Source organism: Cottoperca gobio, unplaced genomic scaffold (assembly GCF_900634415.1).
Source record: "Cottoperca gobio unplaced genomic scaffold, fCotGob3.1 fCotGob3_130arrow_ctg1, whole genome shotgun sequence".
NCBI classification, from domain to species: Eukaryota; Metazoa; Chordata; class Actinopteri; order Perciformes; family Bovichtidae; genus Cottoperca; species Cottoperca gobio.
In genome coordinates, this window is record NW_021166798.1 from 106,448 (window position 1) to 127,623 (window position 21,176).

Genomic DNA, 21,176 nt, shown 5'->3' on the forward strand with positions numbered 1-21,176 from the left:
ACACCTGAGAGACACCATCACCTGTCTGATACTAAACACACCTGAGAGACACCATCACCTGTCTGATACCAAACACACCTGAGAGACACCATCACCTGTCTGATACTAAACACACCTGAGAGACACCATCACCTGTCTGATACCAAACACACCTGAGAGACACCATCACCTGTCTGATACTAAACACACCTGAGAGACACCATCACCTGTCTGATACTAAACACACCTGAGAGACACCATCACCTGTCTGATACTAAACACACCTGAGAGACACCATCACCTGTCTGATACTAAACACACCTGAGAGACACCATCACCTGTCTGATACTAAACACACCTGAGAGACACCATCACCTGTCTGATACTAAACACACCTGAGAGACACCATCACCTGTCTGATACCAAACACACCTGAGAGACACCATCACCTGTCTGACACCAAACACACCTGGGGGGACAGAGGGACATGTGCGTCTTTGTGGCGTAACAATCGATTTTAAATAAAACTATATTGACAGACCTGTTGGACAGTCCTCTGCATCAGCTGACGCACTTCCTCCTGCGTCATCGTGCGTCCCATCGAGAACAGGATCGCGTCCAGAACGCCGTCCTCGAAGCGCCGCGGCGCCGACATCAGACTGCAACACCAACAGCAGCGAGTTGATTTGATAAACTCTGGATTCACAGGAAGCTTTTAATAAAAGTTTCTTCCTTTGATGTTTAAGACCATATGAGAGATGTTTACATGTTCACATTGAATTATTCAGTTAAACATCAGAAACTTTAAGTGTCTCAAAATGCATAAAATCTCCAAAACAGTCAATTAAAAAAACAAACTTTCTGTTTAATGCAGAATCATCTTAATTTATGTTCAGTGATGAAACCTGCCAAATATTGACAAAAGTTGAGATAAAATACAGTTTATTTGCTTCAAAGGTGGAAACTAGTTTAAGTTTGTTCCCTTCAGACGACAACAACACGTTTCAAGATCATTGCAAGTCAAAATAAATAAATGAGGCACCCAGAGGAAATCATACTCATAAGTCCTAAATGTGATCAAACACAAGTTATCACTTCAGTTATTCTTCTCGTGATCTTGTACATGTTTGTATTCTTTCCTCAGATTATTACAATTGTTGCCTTGTTATCAAATTAATACAGTTTAACTTTTATTATTACATTAAAAAAATAACTGCCATTTGTTAACATTAAATATAATTATAACTACTTTTATTTTTCTGATCATGTGTGAAGTGATTCATTAAACTGAGCTGCGGTACATGTTCTATTAATAATTATAATACATATTAAAATGTAGTTTTCTTGACTATGGTCGGAGAAACTTTAAAACATAAATATCTGTATTAAATGTATTTTATTTTGGTCCTGTGTATGTTTTCTATCTTTTATGTTTCTTGAAAGTCTAATAAAATAATAAACAAACGTTTATTTAGTTTGAATGAAAACTTTAATGCTTAATGAATAAAACCCATTTTACTCTAAAATAAATCGATTAACCAAAATCTTAATATTACAAAATAAATCAAAACGCAACAAGCAAAGTTTAAATATTTTATTTTTGTAGAAAATTAAACATTTTACATTTAGTCGGTTTGGAGTTACAGATTCATCGTGAGATTTAGGTTTTCTGTTCACAACAAAAGTTATCTTACAGTTCATTGATAATTAATTATTGTTAATGACGTGACGTCAGCAGATTATTATTAAAGAACTTAAAACTTTTTGCTGGACGTCATTTGGAAATTGTTGTGTTTTAATATTGTTTTATATATTATATATATATATATATATAATATATATATATATAATATATATATAATATATATATATATATATATAATATGTGCTAAAGAGCGGCATGACTGTGTTTACAGGTGGGGGGGGGGGTCTGCCGGAGCTAACCCTCAGAGTCACACCTGATGTCGGCCTGGCTGGCGGCGGTTGTCCTTCCTGTCGTCGGCGCAGCTGAAGGAGAACTGCGCCTGGCCCTTCTGCGGCGTGGACGGGTCCTCGGGCAGGAACTCCACGATGTGCGGGTTCTCCTCGTTGCGCCGCACGCAGCCTTTGCTGATGACGTGCATGATGCAGGACAGCACGTCGCTGCTGCTGCAGCTGAAGCGACCGGCGCCCGGAGAGCGAGACGCTTCCTGTTTCTGACACGAGTCCAGAACCTGCGAGCAGAGCGGAGACTTCAGCTTCTGCTTTAACGTACTCACATCAAACTATCAAACTATATGGAACAGGAATTAAATTGTCCTGATGAAGTCGATGCATTCATGAAAATATTGAATATTACTTTTCTGGAAGAAGATTTTACTGAAACTATCAAAGTGTGTCATCCTGCATTATTAAATATTAATAATAATATTTAGACCTCGAGGTTGTTCTCCTGCTCTAACATTAATAAATAATATAAATAACTTTAATATAAATATAAATAACTAATATAAATATCATTAAATATAAATAACATTAAATATAATATTAATATGATTAATAAATATAAATAAGATTAATAAATATAAATAAGAATAAATATAATAAATAACAATCTAAAAAATATAAATAAGATTAATAAATATGAATAATATAAATAACATTAAATAACATTAATAAATATAACTAAGAATAAAAAATATAAATAACATTAATACATATAAATAATAAATATAAATAACATTAATAAATATAAATAACATCAATACATATAAATAACAATAAATATAAATAACATTAATAAATATAAATAACATCAATACATATAAATAACATTAATAAATATAAATATTCTAAATATAAATAACATTAATAAATATAAATATTCTAAATATAAATAACATTAATAAATATAAATATTCTAAATATAAATAACATTAATACATATAAATATTCTAAATATAAATAACATTAATAAATATAAATATTCTAAATATAAATAACATTAATAAATATAAATATTATAAATATCATTAATAAATATAAATATAAAAAATATAAATAACATTAATACATATGAATAATATAAATAAGACATTACATTAACATTAATAAATATAACTAAGAACTAAGTACTAAGAATAATAAATATAAATAATATGATGTGAACCTTGAAGACGAGGTTGTCGATGTGCATCTCCTTCTCCTGCTTCATGATGTGTACGATCAGACAGTAGATGTAGTTCCTCTTCCTCTCAAGTGTTCCCGCCGCGTCCTCGTCCACGTTCAGGTAAGTCTGTCTGGGCAGCAGCTGCACGCAGGCCGGCACGCCGTCCAGAGAGCTGGAAGCCACCTGGGGGTTCACCTGCAGCACGCCTGCAAAATGTCAATGAAGTCCCGTCTTCATTGATCGATTGTCTCTATGCATTCATGTAGTTTGGCGTGTGTGTGTGTGTCTCACCAAGGCCCGGCTCCTCCGGCCGGCTGCAGGTCAGCGGTCCTCCCTCGCTGATGAGCGGCAGCAGAGCGTGCAGCAGGACGGCGGCGGACAAGCCGGTCGCCTGCAGCAGAGCGTCCACATGAACCTCCTGCACAGACAGCCAGTTAGGTCAGTGAACGCAACACAGCAGGAAGTCTGTGTGTATAAAGTGTGTAGTACAGTGTGTATAAAGTGTGTAGTACAGTGTGTAGTACAGTGTGTAGTACAGTGTGTAGTACAGTGTGTATAAAGTGTGTAGTACAGTGTGTAGTACAGTGTGTAGTACAGTGTGTATAAAGTGTGTAGTACAGTGTGTAGTACAGTGTGTAGTACAGTGTGTATAAAGTGTGTAGTACAGTGTGTAGTACAGTGTGTAGTACAGTGTGTAGTACAGTGTGTATAAAGTGTGTAGTAAAGTGTGTATAAAGTGTGTAGTACAGTGTGTATAAAGTGTGTAGTACAGTGTGTAGTACAGTGTGTAGTACAGTGTGTAGTACAGTGTGTAGTACAGTGTGTAGTACAGTGTGTATAAAGTGTGTAGTAAAGTGTGTATAAAGTGTGTAGTACAGTGTGTAGTACAGTGTGTAGTACAGTGTGTAGTACAGTGTGTAGTACAGTGTGTAGTACAGTGTGTATAAAGTGTGTAGTACAGTGTGTAGTACAGTGTGTAGTACAGTGTGTATAAAGTGTGTAGTACAGTGTGTATAAAGTGTGTAGTACAGTGTGTAGTACAGTGTGTAGTACAGTGTGTAGTACAGTGTGTATAAAGTGTGTAGTACAGTGTGTAGTACAGTGTGTATAAAGTGTGTATAAAGTGTGTATAAAGTGTGTATAAAGTGTGTAGTACAGTGTGTAGTACAGTGTGTAGTACAGTGTGTAGTACAGTGTGTAGTACAGTGTGTAGTACAGTGTGTATAAAGTGTGTAGTACAGTGTGTATAAAGTGTGTAGTACAGTGTGTAGTACAGTGTGTAGTACAGTGTGTAGTACAGTGTGTAGTACAGTGTGTATAAAGTGTGTGTACAGTGTGTAGTACAGTGTGTAGTACAGTGTGTAGTACAGTGTGTATACAGTGTGTATACAGTGTGGAGTACAGTGTGTAGTACAGTGTGTATAAAGTGTGTATAAAGTGTGTAGTACAGTGTGTAGTACAGTGTGTATAAAGTGTGTATAAAGTGTGTATAAAGTGTGTAGTACAGTGTGTATAAAGTGTGTATAAAGTGTGTAGTACAGTGTGTGTAAAGTGTGTATAAAGTGTGTAGTACAGTGTGTAGTACAGTGTGTAGTACAGTGTGTAGTACAGTGTGTAGTACAGTGTGTATAAAGTGTGTAGTACAGTGTGTAGTACAGTGTGTAGTACAGTGTGTATAAAGGTGTATAAAGTGTGTAGTAAAGTGTGTAGTACAGTGTGTATAAAGTGTGTATAAAGTGTGTAGTAAAGTGTGTAGTAAAGTGTGTAGTAAAGTGTGTAGTACAGTGTGTAGTACAGTGTGTAGTACAGTGTGTATAAAGTGTGTATAAAGTGTGTATAAAGTGTGTAGTAAAGTGTGTATAAAGTGTGTAGTAAAGTGTGTATAAAGTGTGTAGTAAAGTGTGTATAAAGTGTGTAGTAAAGTGTGTATAAAGTGTGTATAAAGTGTGTAGTAAAGTGTGTAGTAAAGTGTGTATAAAGTGTGTATAAAGTGTTGTAGTAAAGTGTGTATAAGTGTGTAGTAAGTGTGTATAAGTGTGTAGTAAAGTGTGTAGTAAAGTGTGTATAAGTGTGTATAAAGTGTTGTAGTACAGTGTGTAGTACAGTGTGTAGTACAGTGTGTAGTACAGTGTGTAGTACAGTGTGTATAAGTGTGGTATAAAGTGTGTAGTAAAGTGTATACAGTGTGTAGTACAGTGTGTAGTACAGTGTGTATAAAGTTGTGTATAAAGTGTGTATAAAGTGTGTAGTACAGTGTGTAGTAGTACAGTGTGTAGTACAGTGTGTAGTACAGTGTGTAGTAAAGTGTGTAGTACAGTGTGTAGTACAGTGTGTAGTACAGTGTGTATAAAGTGTGTAGTACAGTGTGTAGTACAGTGTGTAGTACAGTGTGTAGTACAGTGTGTATAAAGTGTGTATAAAGTGTGTAGTACAGTGTGTAGTACAGTGTGTATAAAGTGTGTATAAAGTGTGTAGTACAGTGTGTAGTACAGTGTGTATACAGTGTGTATAAAGTGTGTATAAAGTGTGTAGTACAGTGTGTATAAAGTGTGTAGTACAGTGTGTAGTACAGTGTGTATAAAGTGTGTATAAAGTGTGTAGTACAGTGTGTATAAAGTGTGTATAAAGTGTGTATAAAGTGTGTATAAAGTGTGTATAAAGTGTGTAGTAAAGTGTGTAGTACAGTGTGTAGTACAGTGTGTATAAAGTGTGTATAAAGTGTGTAGTAAAGTGTGTAGTAAAGTGTGTATAAAGTGTGTATAAAGTGTGTAGTACAGTGTATAAAGTGTGTATAAAGTGTGTATACAGTGTGTATAAAGTGTGTAGTACAGTGTGTGTAAAGTATGTATAAAGTGTGTATACAGTGTGTATAAAGTGTGTATAAAGTGTGTAGTACAGTGTGTGTAAAGTGTGTATAAAGTGTGTATAAAGTGTGTAGTACAGTGTGTAGTACAGTGTGTAGTACAGTGTGTAGTACAGTGTGTATTACAGTGTGTAGTACAGTGTGTATAAAGTGTGTATAAAGTGTGTATAAAGTGTGTAGTAAAGTGTGTAGTAAAGTGTGTATAAAGTGTGTATAAAGTGTGTAGTAAAGTGTGTAGTAAAGTGTGTAGTACAGTGTGTAGTACAGTGTGTAGTACAGTGTGTAGTACAGTGTGTAGTACAGTGTGTATAAAGTGTGTATAAAGTGTGTATAAAGTGTGTAGTACAGTGTGTATAAAGTGTGTATAAAGTGTGTATAAAGTGTGTATAAAGTGTGTATAAAGTGTGTAGTAAAGTGTGTAGTACAGTGTGTAGTACAGTGTGTATAAAGTGTGTATAAAGTGTGTAGTAAAGTGTGTAGTAAAGTGTGTATAAAGTGTGTATAAAGTGTGTAGTACAGTGTATAAAGTGTATAAAGTGTGTATACAGTGTGTATAAAGTGTGTATAACGTGTGTAGTACAGTGTGTGTAAAGTATGTATAAAGTGTGTATACAGTGTGTATAAAGTGTGTATAAAGTGTGTAGTACAGTGTGGTGTAAAGTGTGTATAAAGTGTGTATAAAGTGTGTAGTAAAGTGTGTAGTACAGTGTGTAGTACAGTGTGTAGTACAGTGTGTATTACAGTGTGTAGTACAGTGTGTATAAAGTGTGTATAAAGTGTGTATAAAGTGTGTAGTAAAGTGTGTAGTAAAGTGTGTAGTAAAGTGTGTGTATAAAGTGTTGTAGTAAAGTGTGTAGTACAGTGTGTAGTACAGTGTGTAGTACAGTGTGTAGTACAGTGTGTATAAAGTGTGTATTAACAGTGTGTATAAAGTGTGTATAAAGTGTGTCGTAAAGTGTGTATAAAGTGTGTATAAAGTGTGTAGTACAGTGTGTAGTACAGTGTGTATAAAGTGTGTATAAAGTGTGTATAAAGTGTGTAGTACAGTGTGTATAAAGTGTGTATAAAGTGTGTAGTAAAGTGTGTAGTAAAGTGTGTAGTAAAGTGTGTATAAAGTGTGTAGTAAAGTGTGTAGTAAAGTGTGTAGTAAAGTGTGTAGTAAGTGTGTAGTAAAGTGTGTATAAAGTGTGTATAAGTGTGTAGTAAAGTGTGTATAAAGTGTGTAGTAAAGTGTGTATAAAGTGTGTAGTAAAGTGTGTAGTAAAGTGTGTATAAAGTGTGTATAAAGTGTGTAGTAAAGTGTGTAGTAAAGTGTGTAGTAAAGTGTGTAGTAAAGTGTGTAGTACAGTGTGTAGTACAGTGTGTATAAAGTGTGTATAAAGTGTGTAGTAAGTGTGTAGTACAGTGGTAGTAAAGGTGTAGTAAAGTGTGTAGTACAGTGTGTAGTACAGTGTGTAGTACAGTGTGTAGTACAGTGTGTAGTACAGTGTGTAGTACAGTGTGTATACAAGTGTGTATAAAGTGTTGTAGTAAAGTGTGTAGATAAAGTGTGTATAAAGTGTGTATAAAGTGTGTATAAAGTGTGTATAAAGTGTGTATAAAGTGTGTAGTAAAGTGTGTAGTAAAGTGTGTAGTACAGTGTGTCATTCAAACTTTATCAAAACTGCTTTCTATGATCTCAGCTTCACATCTCCCATAAAGGAGGAAAATAATATTTAATAGGCAGTTTTTTTGTCATCAGAGCAACTTTTGTAAAGTTTGGCACAAAGAACTTAAAGTGTAAGACCTCCACACGTATAAACACATTAATATATTATTATTATATGTCGTGTTGTCGACCTCGTGGCTGTTGAGCTGCAGCAGGATGAACATCTGCAGCGTGGAGACGTGCAGCGTCCAGCAGCCGAACTGCAGCTCAGCGTGACCGAGCCACGTCCACTGCAGCCGGCGCGGCTTCGAGTGGCTCAGCCCGTACATGGACTGACCTGACACACACACACACACACACACACACAGTTTTTATGCTCATTGATTTATATTTAAACGTGCTCCAGGCTCATGCAGGTGTTTGCAACAGGTGGCGCCCCCTTTTGAGCGATTTTCAAATAATTTTCAATATGTGGTTGAACATTGTTATGAAACATATCCTGAGAGTTTTGTAATGATTGGACGGCTAATTTCTGATTTATGGTCTGATTTGTGTCGTGCTACGCCCCCTAGTGGTTGACTCTAATTAAACTTTCAGGGTATGTTTCAGGTCCTTCCTTCATTGGTCAATATCATCAAAACAACAAGATATCAACAAGATTACAGTTTCAGAAGCTCGGTCCACAGAAGATTTGGTATAAATCAGAGCTACGGTTTAGAAGATGTACTTATATATATATATTTATTAGTATGTAGATCTATATTTACTGTGCGTGTAGAACTGGGTGAACTGGTTCAGGTAGGAGCAGAGTTCCGCTGGAAAGCGTTTGGCGGGTTCGTCCAGGAAGCAGAGCGAGGACACGGCCCCAGCAGCGTGGAGACAGAACCAGAACCTGGACCTCCGCCTCCTCCTCTGATTCCGCCCACTCCTCCTCCATCATCTACAGCAACAGCAGAGGGACAAACTGCATCAAACTTTAAAACCGTACATTGTACACGTGATTCAACCTTTTTCTCCCCGAGAGGAATTGATTCAATAAAGTAAAATGTGTATAAATAAAAGATAAATATAGACTTAAACATGGCTTCATTTTGTAAAACAAACATACAAAAAAACTTGGATATTAAACAAAATGGAACAAATAAATTCATAGAAATTAACTGAATTGTTTTTTATTATCAAAATAATATAAAATCGAGCACCAGCAACAAGATTAACGGCGATTACAATTAAAGCTTTGTGTGTTAAAGGTTGTGTGTGTATGTGTGTGTGTCGACCTGGTTGTGCTCCTGCAGGCAGCGGTCCAGCTGCTGCAGGCGGTACAGGTGAAACTCCTGCTGCAGCTCGGCTGACTCGCTCAGGTTCTTCAGCATCTGCTGAGGGAAGCGGCTCGGGAAGCAGCTGCCGACCTGCTCGATGACAGCGCTCTCCAGCCACACGTTCCCCTGAGCCAGCAGCCGGTCGCCCAGGTAGTACCTGCAGGCAGAGGAGAGGGTTAGAGCGCCCTGCTGCGGCGCCCGGCGGCCGTGCAGCAATGACAGCGCTCTGACCTGTAGAAGTGCTCGAAGGTGTTGGCGAGCTCCAGGCCCGAGAGGAAGAGCATCGGCTCCAGGAACTGCTGCAGCCGCTCCAAAGTCTCCGCGCTGCCGCACACCGCGCCGCACGCCGCGATCATCTGGTCCATGTACTGAGCAAAGCGCTCGCTCACCTGCAACAACACATCGTACAGGTGTGTGTGAGACATATACAGACTTATATCTAAGTGTGTGTTTACATCCCGCTGACGTCAGTGAAGCGCGTCGTCCCCTCACTTACGTGCATGGCCCTGAGGATGGAGAGGTGCAGCAGGGGCGGCGAGAAGCCGTGTCGGAGGGCGAGCACGAAGGCGGTCTGCTGTCCGAACAGCTCCTCCATGGCGTTCTTCAGACGCAGGTACAGAGTCCGGTAACGCTCCACGAAATCCGGCAGGCTGCAGCTCGACTCCAGAAACTTCTGCACCTGAGAGACAGACGTCCAGCAACAGATTGTTAAAGTCATTTAAACGAGGATCAGCTTCACTTTACAGGATCAGAGAATCCTATGTCTCGAACGTCTTTAAGTCTTTAAATCTCATTAATGTCTTCAAGTCTTTAACGTCTCTTTAACCCTTTAACACCTAAGCCTAAAAAGCCTCAACATTTTCGCCTGGACCTTTTTGCTTATTTTGACTATAAAAAGGTCAGAAAATGTCCTGTGAGTTAGTGCTGTTGCCCATTTTCCAACAATACCTGGAACTTTCCATATCTGGCAGTCATTTACAATTTGTTGCATGTTATGAGAGTGTAACAACAGTTTATAATGAAGAGAAACACAAAAGCGGAATTTGAGTTTAGTGGTTTAGTGAACAAAAAACACTGCAATTGTACATGAATAAGAGATTTAATATGTTACATTTGAAATTTGAAATGTATACAACTATATCCAGTAAAAGTTTTGAGTCTTTTACTCTTACATCTGCAAAAACAGGCCATAAAATGGAAAATATGTCCAGGTGTTTTTCCCCACACAGGGTAATTCTCTCCTCTCTGAGTGTCCCTTCACATGCAGAGGTCTTGGTGGTACTGCCAGTGACTGTTCCTGTTGTTCCTGTTTTCTCTGGGTCACTCATATGAAGATTAGATCAAATGGCCATGAACAGTCTGGGGACATGACAGTGGCAGGGAATGACACATGGAAAATGGTTTGCTTACACCAAAAGTTGCTCATCTTTCTGCAGGTCCAGGTACAGCAACATGCCTGTGGACTTCTTCATTTCTTCTGGAGTTATTTCAGTCCAGATGAACTGTCTCCCTCTCCAGGCTTTTGGCTGCATTCTTGTTTGTGTATTCAGAGAGGAGTGGGAATAAATGTCACCTGGTGCTGGGTTTCCCATATCGAGAGGGGGTTGGACACCTGGGGTGGTTGAGGGACTCCATCATCGGGCTCTGCCTCAGTCTGCCATCTTGTGGTGTGATGTGGTGAGGGGCTTCTGTGTCTGACAGCATCACCAGATCATACAGCATCCCCACAGCTCCATCTACAGGCCTGAATGTGATCTCTGGTGACACCTCGTGATCTCTGGTGACACCTCCTCCTCTCCAGCTCCAGCCTGCACACAGCCTCTGCTAGGACGCAGGCTACTTGAAGAAGACGCGCACATTTACGCATTTAAAGTACAATTACACACCTAGTGCAACCTTACAGACTTGGTACACTGTTCTAAACAAGTCACCACGCAATACAAGTGTTGATTTACATACAGTCTTGCTTCCATTTGAATTAAAGCCGCTGTTTTCCGGCTCTATATCTCCGCGGTGTTGTTTGTGTCTCTCCAGCGCTCTGTGTGTGTATTCGCTCAGAACAAAGGCGCTGTTTCGTGGGCTTCTGGGAGGGCCGTAAGTGAAGTTACCGTAATGAGTCGATATATGCTGTAAAGTGCAGAGTCTCAGCTTTCAAAAAACCGTTGAAATATTTTCAATTGCGGTAATCCAAAGTTTTGCTGCTGTTGTAAAGGGTTAATGTCTATCTTAACGTTCTTAATGTCTTTAGTCTTTAACGTCTCATTAATGTCTTTAGTTTAAGTCCATATGTCTTAGCTTATGTCTCATTAAAGTCTTTAAGTCTTGTCTTTAATTGTTTAAGTCTTAAGTCTCATTATGTCTTTAAGTCTTGTCTCTTAATGTCTTTAAGTCTTAAAGTCTCATTAATGTCTTTAACGTCTCATTAATGTCTTAACGTCTCATTGTTAAGCTTAAGTCTTTATGTCTCTTTAACGTCTCATTAATGTCTTTAAGTCTTTAACGTCTCATTAATGTCTTTAAGTCTTTAATGTCTCATTAATGTCTTTAAGTCTTTAACGTCTCATTAATGTCTTTAACGTCTCATTAATGTCTTTAAGTCTTAATGTCTCATAATGTCTTAAGTCTATTAATGTCCTTTAACGTCTCATTAATGTCTTTAAGTCTTTAATGTCTCATTAATGTCTTTAAGTCTTTAACGTCTCATTAATGTCTTTAACGTCTCATTAATGTCTTTAAGTCTTTAATGTCTCATTAATGTCTTTAACGTCTCATTAATGTCTTTAAGTCTTTAACGTCTCATTAATGTCTTTATGTCTTTAACGTCTCATTAATGTCTTTAAGTCTTTAACGTCTCATTAATGTCTTTAACGTCTCATTAATGTCTTTAACGTCTTTAACGTCTCATTAATGTCTTTAACGTCTCATTAATGTCTTTAAGTCTTTAACGTCTCATTAATGTCTTTAAGTCTTTAACGTCTCATTAATGTCTTTATGTCTTTAATGTCTCATTAATGTCTTTAAGTCTTTAACGTCTCATTAATGTCTTTAACGTCTCATTAATGTCTTTAACGTCTCATTAATGTCTTTAACGTCTCATTAATGTCTTTAAGTCTTTAACGTCTCATTAATGTCTTTAAGTCTTTAATGTCTCATTAATGTCTTTAAGTCTTTAACGTCTCATTAATGTCTTTAACGTCTCATTAATGTCTTTAACGTCTCATTAGTCTCATTAATGTCTTTAACGTCTCATTAATGTCTTTAAGTCTTTAACGTCTCATTAATGTCTTTAAGTCTTTAACGTCTCATTAATGTCTTTAGTCTTTAAGTCTATTAATGTCTTACGGTCCTTCTCATTAAGTCTCATTAATGTCTTTAACGTCTCATTAATGTCTTTAACGTCTCATTAATGTCTTTAACGTCTCATTAATGTCTTTAAGTCTAACGTCTATAATGTCTTTAAGTCTTAACGTCTCATTAATGTCTTTAATGTCTTTAACGTCTCATTAATGTCTTTAACGTCTCATTAATGTCTTTAAGTCTTTAACGTCTCATTAATGTCTTTATGTCTTTAACGTCTCATTAATGTCTTTAAGTCTTTAACGTCTCATTAATGTCTTTAACGTCTCATTAATGTCTTTAACGTCTCATTAATGTCTTTAACGTCTCATTAATGTCTTTAAGTCTTTAACGTCTCATTAATGTCTTTAAGTCTTTAACGTCTCATTAATGTCTTTAACGTCTCATTAATGTCTTTAACGTCTCATTAATGTCTTTAACGTCTCATTAATGTCTTTATGTCTTTAACGTCTCATTAATGTCTTTAACGTCTCATTAATGTCTTTAACGTCTCATTAATGTCTTTAAGTCTTTAACGTCTCATTAATGTCTTTAACGTCTCATTAATGTCTTTAACGTCTCATTAATGTCTTTAAGTCTTTAACGTCTCATTAATGTCTTTAACGTCTCATTAATGTCTTTAACGTCTCATTAATGTCTTTATGTCTTTAACGTCTCATTAATGTCTTTAACGTCTCATTAATGTCTTTAACGTCTCATTAGTCTCATTAATGTCTTTAACGTCTCATTAATGTCTTTAAGTCTTTAACGTCTCATTAATGTCTTTAAGTCTTTAACGTCTCATTAATGTCTTTAACGTCTCATTAATGTCTTTAACGTCTCATTAATGTCTTTAACGTCTCATTAATGTCTTTAAGTCTTTAACGTCTCATTAATGTCTTTAACGTCTCATTAATGTCTTTAACGTCTCATTAATGTCTTAAGGCTTTACGATCTCATTATGTCTTTATGTCTCATTAATGTCTTTAACTGTCTCATTTAATGGTCTTATGGTCTTTAACGTCTCATTAAGTCTGTCTTTAACGTCTTCATTAATGGTAACGGTCATTAATGTCTTTATGTCTTTAACGTCTCATTAAATGTCTTTACGTCTCATTAATGTCCTTTAGTCTTTAAGTCTTAACGTCTCATTAATGTCTTTAAGTCTTTAACGTCTCATTAATGTCTTTAACGTCTCATTATGTCTTAACGTCTCATTTAATGTCTTTAAGTCTTTAACGTCTCATAATGTCTTTAGTCTTTAACGTCTCATTTAATGTCTTTAACGTCTCATTAATGTCTTTAAGTCTTTAACGTCTCATTAATGTCTTTAAGTCTTAACGTCTCATTAATGTCTTTATGTCTTAACGTCTCATAATGTCTTTATGTCTTTAACGTCTCATTAATGTCTTTATGTCTTTAACGTCCATAATGTCTTTATCGTCTCATTAATGTCTTTAACGTCTCATTAATGTCTTTATCGGTCTCATTAATGTCTTTAACGTCTCATTAATGTCTTTAAGTCTTTAACGTCTCATTAATGTCTTTATGTCTTTAACGTCTCATTAATGTCTTTAACGTCTCATTAATGTCTTTAAGTCTTTAACGTCTCATTAATGTCTTTATGTCTTTCACGTCTCATTAATGTCTTTAACGTCTCATTAATGTCTTTAAGTCTTTAACGTCTCATTAATGTCTTTAAGTCTTTAACGTCTCATTAATGTCTTTAACGTCTCATTAATGTCTTTAACGTCTCATTAATGTCTTTAAGTCTTTAACGTCTCATTAATGTCTTTAAGTCTTTAACGTCTCATTAATGTCTTTAATGATATACCTTTCTCTTGTTTTTACTATACACATGTTTATATCTCTTATGTTTAAACACATGTTTATATCTCTTATGTTTAAACACAGGTTATATAATATCTCTTATGTTTAAACACATGTTTATATCTCTTATGTTTAAACACATGTTTATATCTCTTATGTTTAAACACATGTTTATATCTCTTATGTTTAAACACATGTTTATATCTCTTATGTTTAAACACATGTTTATATCTCTTATGTTTAAACACATGTTTATATCTCTATGTTTAAACACATGTTTATATCTCTTATGTTTAAACACACATGTTGACCACTCAATGAAACTAGTGAAAGAAAAGACAAAGAAGAATGTTGATGACATCACTTCTTTAAAGCCGTACCTGGCGCTGCACCACTCCCTGCCAGCAGAGGGCGATGCCTGCGATGCTGCTGCTGCTCTTCACTTTGGGCTTGGCTGAGGAAGAGGAGGAGGAGGAAGAGGCCGCTGCGGTCTCTTTGTTTTTACCCTCTTTTCCGTCTGGAAGACATTTAATAAAACGGTTGATTCTCTGAGTGAAGTCGTTGAGTTTAAATTTAAATAAACAGAAATAACTGCAGCCAGAAACATAAATGTAAAGCAGTCTCTGTTCTGTCCTTTCCTTCTGAAAAGAAACCACATCAGTGTCACAACTCAAAAGGGCAACAGGAAGTTGGCTTTCAAAATAAGAGCAGTCCAAAACGATGGCTTCAGGTTTGGAGGATGTTTGAGTTCAGACTAGGAGGGGACGTGTCGGCTGACGCCCCCTGCTGGACGATCCAATAAACGAAAAAGTATTTTAAATTCTATGTTTTTGATCAAAACGACGACAATAGTGGAAAGAACATTTACTCAAAACATGTACTTTAGTACACATTTGAGGTACTTTTACTGCACATTAATCTGACGGTTTCCTTGACAAACACATGTGAAGCTTAAAAAATAACCAACAGTATATAAAAGGAGTTTCAAAGCTCACTTTTATTATTTAATCCTGTGAGTTATTGATTAGTTTGTTTTCACTTGTTTGTAAAACAAACATTTAATTTGCATTTAACTAATCTGTAAAACACAGCTCGACCTTCACTAAACACGAACAACAATAACTTCAGAATTTAATATATAATGGTGTCACAGGCTTAGGTTCATTTTCCTAACAACCCTAACTTTTCAGCGTGGTATTACTACTTATTTAATGTAATCAATTACTAACTATATTTGTGTTTCTACAGAACAAATGGACAGGAAGTCTTTTTTTAATAAAACATAAATATAGAATAACACCAAAGTCTGTGACCACAGCTGTGAGGTCAGACAGGAAGTGGAATGACAGCTGTGAGGTCAGACAGGAAGTGGAATGACAGCTGTGAGGTCAGACAGGAAGTGGAATGACAGCTGTGAGGTCAGACAGGAAGTGGACTAACAGCTGTGAGGTCAGACAGGAAGTGGAATGACAGCTGTGAGGTCAGACAGGAAGTGGAATGACAGCTGTGAGGTCAGACAGGAAGTGGAAGACAGCTGTGAGGTCAGACAGCAGGGGGCGACGTGACGACTTCCTGTCCTCGTGTGGACACATGAAATGCTACAGAACAGAGTGTAAACAGAGAAAAAGCAGCGGCCGGCCTCTGAACTCTGTTACTTACTCTTCAGCTCTTTGCTTCGGTTCAGGACCGTCTGAAAACAAAATAAACGCTTTAAACAATCATCACATTTATGTGACAGAAACACTCTGTTGTACACGGACTACAGGTTGTACCTAAAACATTCATTTCTTTATTTCAGCTTTAAACTAAAAACATGATTTGTGGACAAATAATTCCAATTCATGTTCTTCACGTTGTACATGGTCATCAATGCATTTATGTATATATATATATATATACACATACATACATAATACATACATACATACATACATACATACATACATACATACATACATACATACATATACATATATATATATATATACATACATATATACATACATATATACATACATATATATATATATATATATATACACACACATATACACACACACACACACACAGACGGGTCTGTTGTGAAGCGGAGTGGGATATTTTGCATTTGACAATAAAGCTTTTGAATCTTTGAATGTTGACAAACCACCAAAACAAACTCACTTGATTTGATGGGAGGTTTGAGCTCATCGCTGTCGGGCCGGCTCGTGTCCACGTGGACCAGCAGGTGTGTGAGGCGCCTCACTCTGGAGTTAAAGATGGCCGCCCGGCTCTTACAGCGGCGCGCCGACTCTGCGTTATCCAGGTACTCACTGAGCAGCCAGGGACAGAGGGCTGGCCGCCGAGGATTCTGGGTAAACACAGACATTCTGCACCGTGAGGACTTTTTGGCCAGTCCTCACTGTGTGTGTGTGTGTGTGTGTGTGTGTGTGTGTGTGTGTGTGTGTACCTGACAGTGTGATGCTGTGGACGATGGGGGTGATCAGAGCCTCCCAGCAGGTTCGACCCAGAGCTTCAGATGCCTCGGCGTCCGGCAGGGAAACGATCTGCAAACATCTGCTCGTGTCTCAGAGCGCTGTTCAGTCTGCACACACAGAAGGATTTAAGGTGTGCAGAACAATCAGAACCATCAGAAACCATCAAAACCATCAGAACCATCAGAACCATCAGAACTATGTGTTTTACTTGTTAAAGAGCTGCAGAAGCTGCGTCTTGTCCTCCATCACTTCCTGACACCAGGTGTGGGGCCTTGGTGCTGTAGAACAGGAAGGTCCGACAGCACAGCTGCTCCTTACAGACCGGCCAGAATGTCGGCTTCGGACCCAGAACCTCGAAAACCGTGGACCCGAGTGTCGCTACTCCCTGTCAGAGAGAGGAGGCGTGAGGTCAGAAAAATACTTGAAATATATGAATAAATGTGGAGTAAAAAAAATCTGAACAGATGAGATTAAAAATAAATGTGTGTGGGCGTGTCAGTACGACCTGCTGACCACCTCTTCACCCTGATCTGGATGATGGACCAGAACCGGGTCATGTTCTCCAGGAGAAGCCACGCGACTGGCGATTGGAGTTACGTTCACTGCGCACACACACACTAACACACCACAAACTTACAAGACAAAAACCCTGAATATCCTCAGATATAAAATCATGAACTTCTCTGAGATTAAGGTTTTTTTCACCTCCGCACTAACCCTGGTGCTGAGGTTCCCCTTGTGACAGTGGAGCTTCCTCCACTAACAACTAACTTACCTTTTTCAATCTCTCTACTTTTAAAACGCATATAAAATCTTCTTGGTTCTTTATTTTGACCAACATTGGCCCTGATACGCGTCAAACACCGCCGGACTGTCTGCAGGAAGTCCGGTAAAGGGTTTCTGATGAAGTGGACTCTGAGAGCTGGACGCAGCGCGGAGCAGCAGACTCACCGTGTTCAGCTCCGTGTTGATGTTGGTCGGTCGTCTCCTCCCAGAATCAGAACCCGGGCCGGCATGTAGCTGGAGTCCTCGCTGGCCACCTGGATGGCCAGTTGTCTAAACACACCAGACACCGATTCAAAACCTAAATTCAGCTGTGTGTTGGTATATAGCGATGAATGAGAGAATGAAAGAGAAAAGAAGAAGAGAGAAGAGAGAGAGGAGAGAGAGAGAGAGAGGAAGAGGAAGACGAGAGAGAGAGAGAGACGAGAGAGAGAGAGAGAGAGGGAGAGAAGAGAGAGAGAGAGAGAGAGAGAGGGAGGAAGAGAGAGAAGAAGAGAGAGAGAGAGAAGAGAGAAGAGAGAGAGAGAGAGAGGACAGAGAGAGGAGAGGGGAGAGGGAAGAGAGAGAGAAGGGAGAGAGGAAGAGAGAGAGGAAGAGAGAGAGGAAGAGAATAGAGAGAAGAGAGGAAGCGAGAGGAGAGGAAAGAGAGAGAGAGAGAAGAGAGAGAGAGGAAGACGAGAGAGAGAGGAAGAGAGAGAGAGAGGAAGGAGAGAGAGAGAGAGAGAGAGAGAGGAAGAGAGAGAGAGAGAGAGAGAGAGAGAGGAGAGAGAGAGAGGAGAGAGAGGGAGAGGGAGAGAGAGAGGAAGAGGAAGAGAGAGAGAGGGATAGAGAGAGGGAGAGGAGAAGAGAGAGAGAGAGAGAGAGAGAGGAAGAGAGAGAGAGAGAGAAGAGGAGCAACAGGAGAGAGAGAGAGAGAGAGAGAGAGAGAGAGAGGAGAGAGAGAGAGAATAGAGAGAAAGAAGAGAAGAAAGAGAGGAAGAGAGGAGAGAGAGAGAGAGAGAGAGGAAGAGAGATAGAGGAAGAGAAGGAAGAGAGAGGAAGAGAGGATATGATAGATAGACGAGAGAGAAGAGAAGAAGAGAGAAAATAGAGTAAGACGAGAAAGAAGAGAGAGAAAAAGATGAGAGAGAGTAGAGAGCTAGAGAGATATAGAGAGATAATATATAGAGTAAGATGTATATTTATATTTATAAGATATATATATATTATATATTAAGATATATATAGAATAGAAGATTAATAGTTAATATATAGATAGAGATGAAGATATATCTAGATATATATAATATATATATATATATTATATATATATTATATATATATATATATATATTATATATAGATACGATATAATATATATTAATATATATATAGATATTAATATATTAATATATATATAGATATTAATATATTAATATATATTAATATATATATATATAGATATTAATATTTTCAGATGTGTACCTGACGACGACTCCTTTGTGCATGTAGATGTTGATGAAGTGAGATCCGGTGCAGCCATTGGACTCCCAGTAGGTTTTGGGGTTCTTGTCGGTCAGCTTGTTAGCTCGATGGTGATTGGACGACACCTCCACCTTCTCCCAGCACTTGTCCTCCTTCAGCTCCACGCTGGAGCCTGAAGTTACCAAACATTACGTTCACATTCACCTGCTTTGCTAATGCTAATGCTGCGCGGCGTCGTGTGATGCGAACAGACCTTGGCAGAGATTCCTGAGGAACACGTCGAAGAAGGGGATGTTGATCGGTTGATGGCTGCGGCGATGCTCCTCAATCTGACCCAACACCATCTGACAGGAAACAGGAAGTAGACCAGGTGAGGTACTTCATGGCTCCACACATCAGTCTCTTAATACTTTCTAATTTAATCAAATCCCCAGCTTCACCTTCAGGGTGTAAAACCGTGGAGAGACATTAGCAGCGGTCACCAGAGCTGTTCACAGACGGGGGCAAGGTTTCTGAAGCATCCACCAAATTAAAGAGAACTTGTCTAATACCACAGAAAGAAAAGGAAAAGATTGAAGACGGGCTGGATTATTAAGATATAAATCGCGACACGCCGAGTTGAAAATATAACTTTAAAACTGAGCAGTAAAGTTAAAACTGTCAAGACCCCTAAACATTTAAAAAACTGAATTAAAGCGAATTAAACGCCCTTTTATTCATTTAATTTATCCTCAATTTATAGAAAATAAATGTGATTCAAATCACATTACTGGTCAGAACAAACACATAAAATACAAAAACGAAGCATCATCGGTGCGTTATTGATTTGAAGTTGTATTTAAAGACGTCAGGACTGGGAGGACTGGGATGAGACTTGTGGTTCTGCTGCAGCAGTGACCGTCTGAGGAGAACGTCTGCGTACCTGGATGCATCCTGCGAGGACGCTGGTGGTCATCTTCTTGTAGAGGCTGGCATACTTTTCGCAGTCGGTGATGAGGTCTCGCAGCTCGGTGACCAGCAGCAGGTTGGTGCTGTGTTTGTCCAGCGCCTTCGCCAGAGACTCTTTGGTGCCCAGGCGACACATCACCACCGCTGTAGTCCTTGTTCAGGGACGCCAGCTGGTACAGGAAGCGGATAAACTGCTGCACCACCTAAACAGCCAATCACAAGAGGTTAACGTGAGTCAGCGGGGCGTCTCAGTTACTTCCCGCTCTGCACCCACCTCTCTGTCGCTGATGAAGGCCATCATGGAGGACAGGCAGGGCTCGATGCTCTCGTGCCACGGCAGCACGTCCTCCTGGTAGCTGTCCAGGAACTTGTTGAGGATCCTGCAGGAAACAGTTCGTACACAATCATTTTCACATTTATATCAAACATAGAAAAAAGAAGTGAGCTCTTAAAGCAACATTACCACCAGCTCTTACACTTAAAAATAAAGATATACTGCACATATTGTATCACAGTACTCATTTACATATTCATTTCTCTTACTCTGTAGATGTATGCACCATTACACCAAGCAAAGATTCTGTAGTAATATTAAACAACATCATTATTGGGGTCAAAGGTCGCGGCGGAGGCGGGTCGGTACCTGAGGATGGAGAGCTGCACGGCCCGGTCGGCTCGGTGTTGCTCCAGCAGACGAACCAGATCCTGATACGTGTCCCGACTGCGAGTCACCTGAACACAGAAACATCAAACATGATTAATATAGTAAAACTGTAGAATGTCATGTTTCTGGGTTATATTTATATAAATATATATATCCTGCTGGTAGTTTAATCAATGCATCATGTTCTATAAGATCATCATGTCTGTATTTGTCTCTAAAGAGTCCACGTCTCAGGCTTCTCAGGAGTAATAACACCATCAGTAGATTAAAGGGGATGAGTAATAACACCATCAGTAGATTAAAGGGGATGAGTAATAACACCATCAGTAGATTAAAGGGCATGAGTAATAACACCATCAGTAGATTAAAGGGGATGAGTAATAACACCATCAGTAGATTAAAGGGGATGAGTAATAACACCATCGGTAGATTAAAGGGGATGAGTAATAACACCTCGTAGGTAGATTAAAGGGATGAGTAATAACACCATAAATAGATTAAAGGGGATGAGTAATAACACCATCGGTAGATTAAAAGGGATGAGTAATAACACCATCAGTAGATTAAAGGGGATGAGTAATAACACCATCAGTAGATTAAAGGGGATGAGTAATAACACCATCAGTAGATTAAAGGGCATGAGTAATAACACCATCGGTAGATTAAAGGGGATGAGTAATAACCACCCATCAGTAGATTAAAGGGTGAGTAATAACA

At 38.3% G+C, this 21,176-nt stretch overlaps 1 protein-coding gene across 1 annotated transcript in view; it reads right to left on the reverse strand.

The window, feature by feature from the left end:
* The window catches only part of LOC115004555 (cullin-9), a 30,956-nt gene extending 10,155 nt beyond the window's left edge, over nucleotides 1-20,801 (reverse strand). The window contains 31 exon segments of the mRNA XM_029426208.1: nucleotides 521-638; nucleotides 1,938-1,960; nucleotides 1,962-2,192; nucleotides 3,128-3,333; nucleotides 3,419-3,545; nucleotides 7,830-7,975; nucleotides 8,406-8,502; nucleotides 8,504-8,578; nucleotides 8,916-9,114; nucleotides 9,189-9,346; nucleotides 9,454-9,636; nucleotides 14,504-14,640; nucleotides 15,783-15,813; nucleotides 16,279-16,446; nucleotides 16,448-16,473; nucleotides 16,573-16,660; nucleotides 16,662-16,707; nucleotides 16,809-16,867; nucleotides 16,869-16,958; nucleotides 16,960-16,985; nucleotides 17,106-17,172; nucleotides 17,174-17,202; nucleotides 17,548-17,583; nucleotides 17,586-17,656; nucleotides 18,848-19,019; nucleotides 19,101-19,191; nucleotides 19,770-19,940; nucleotides 19,942-19,998; nucleotides 20,070-20,175; nucleotides 20,439-20,527; nucleotides 20,781-20,801. Of these exon segments, the coding sequence (XP_029282068.1) occupies nucleotides 521-638; nucleotides 1,938-1,960; nucleotides 1,962-2,192; nucleotides 3,128-3,333; nucleotides 3,419-3,545; nucleotides 7,830-7,975; nucleotides 8,406-8,502; nucleotides 8,504-8,578; nucleotides 8,916-9,114; nucleotides 9,189-9,346; nucleotides 9,454-9,636; nucleotides 14,504-14,640; nucleotides 15,783-15,813; nucleotides 16,279-16,446; nucleotides 16,448-16,473; nucleotides 16,573-16,660; nucleotides 16,662-16,707; nucleotides 16,809-16,867; nucleotides 16,869-16,958; nucleotides 16,960-16,985; nucleotides 17,106-17,172; nucleotides 17,174-17,202; nucleotides 17,548-17,583; nucleotides 17,586-17,656; nucleotides 18,848-19,019; nucleotides 19,101-19,191; nucleotides 19,770-19,940; nucleotides 19,942-19,998; nucleotides 20,070-20,175; nucleotides 20,439-20,527; nucleotides 20,781-20,801 (3,144 nt within the window).
* Between the last annotated feature and the right edge of the window lie 375 nt (nucleotides 20,802-21,176).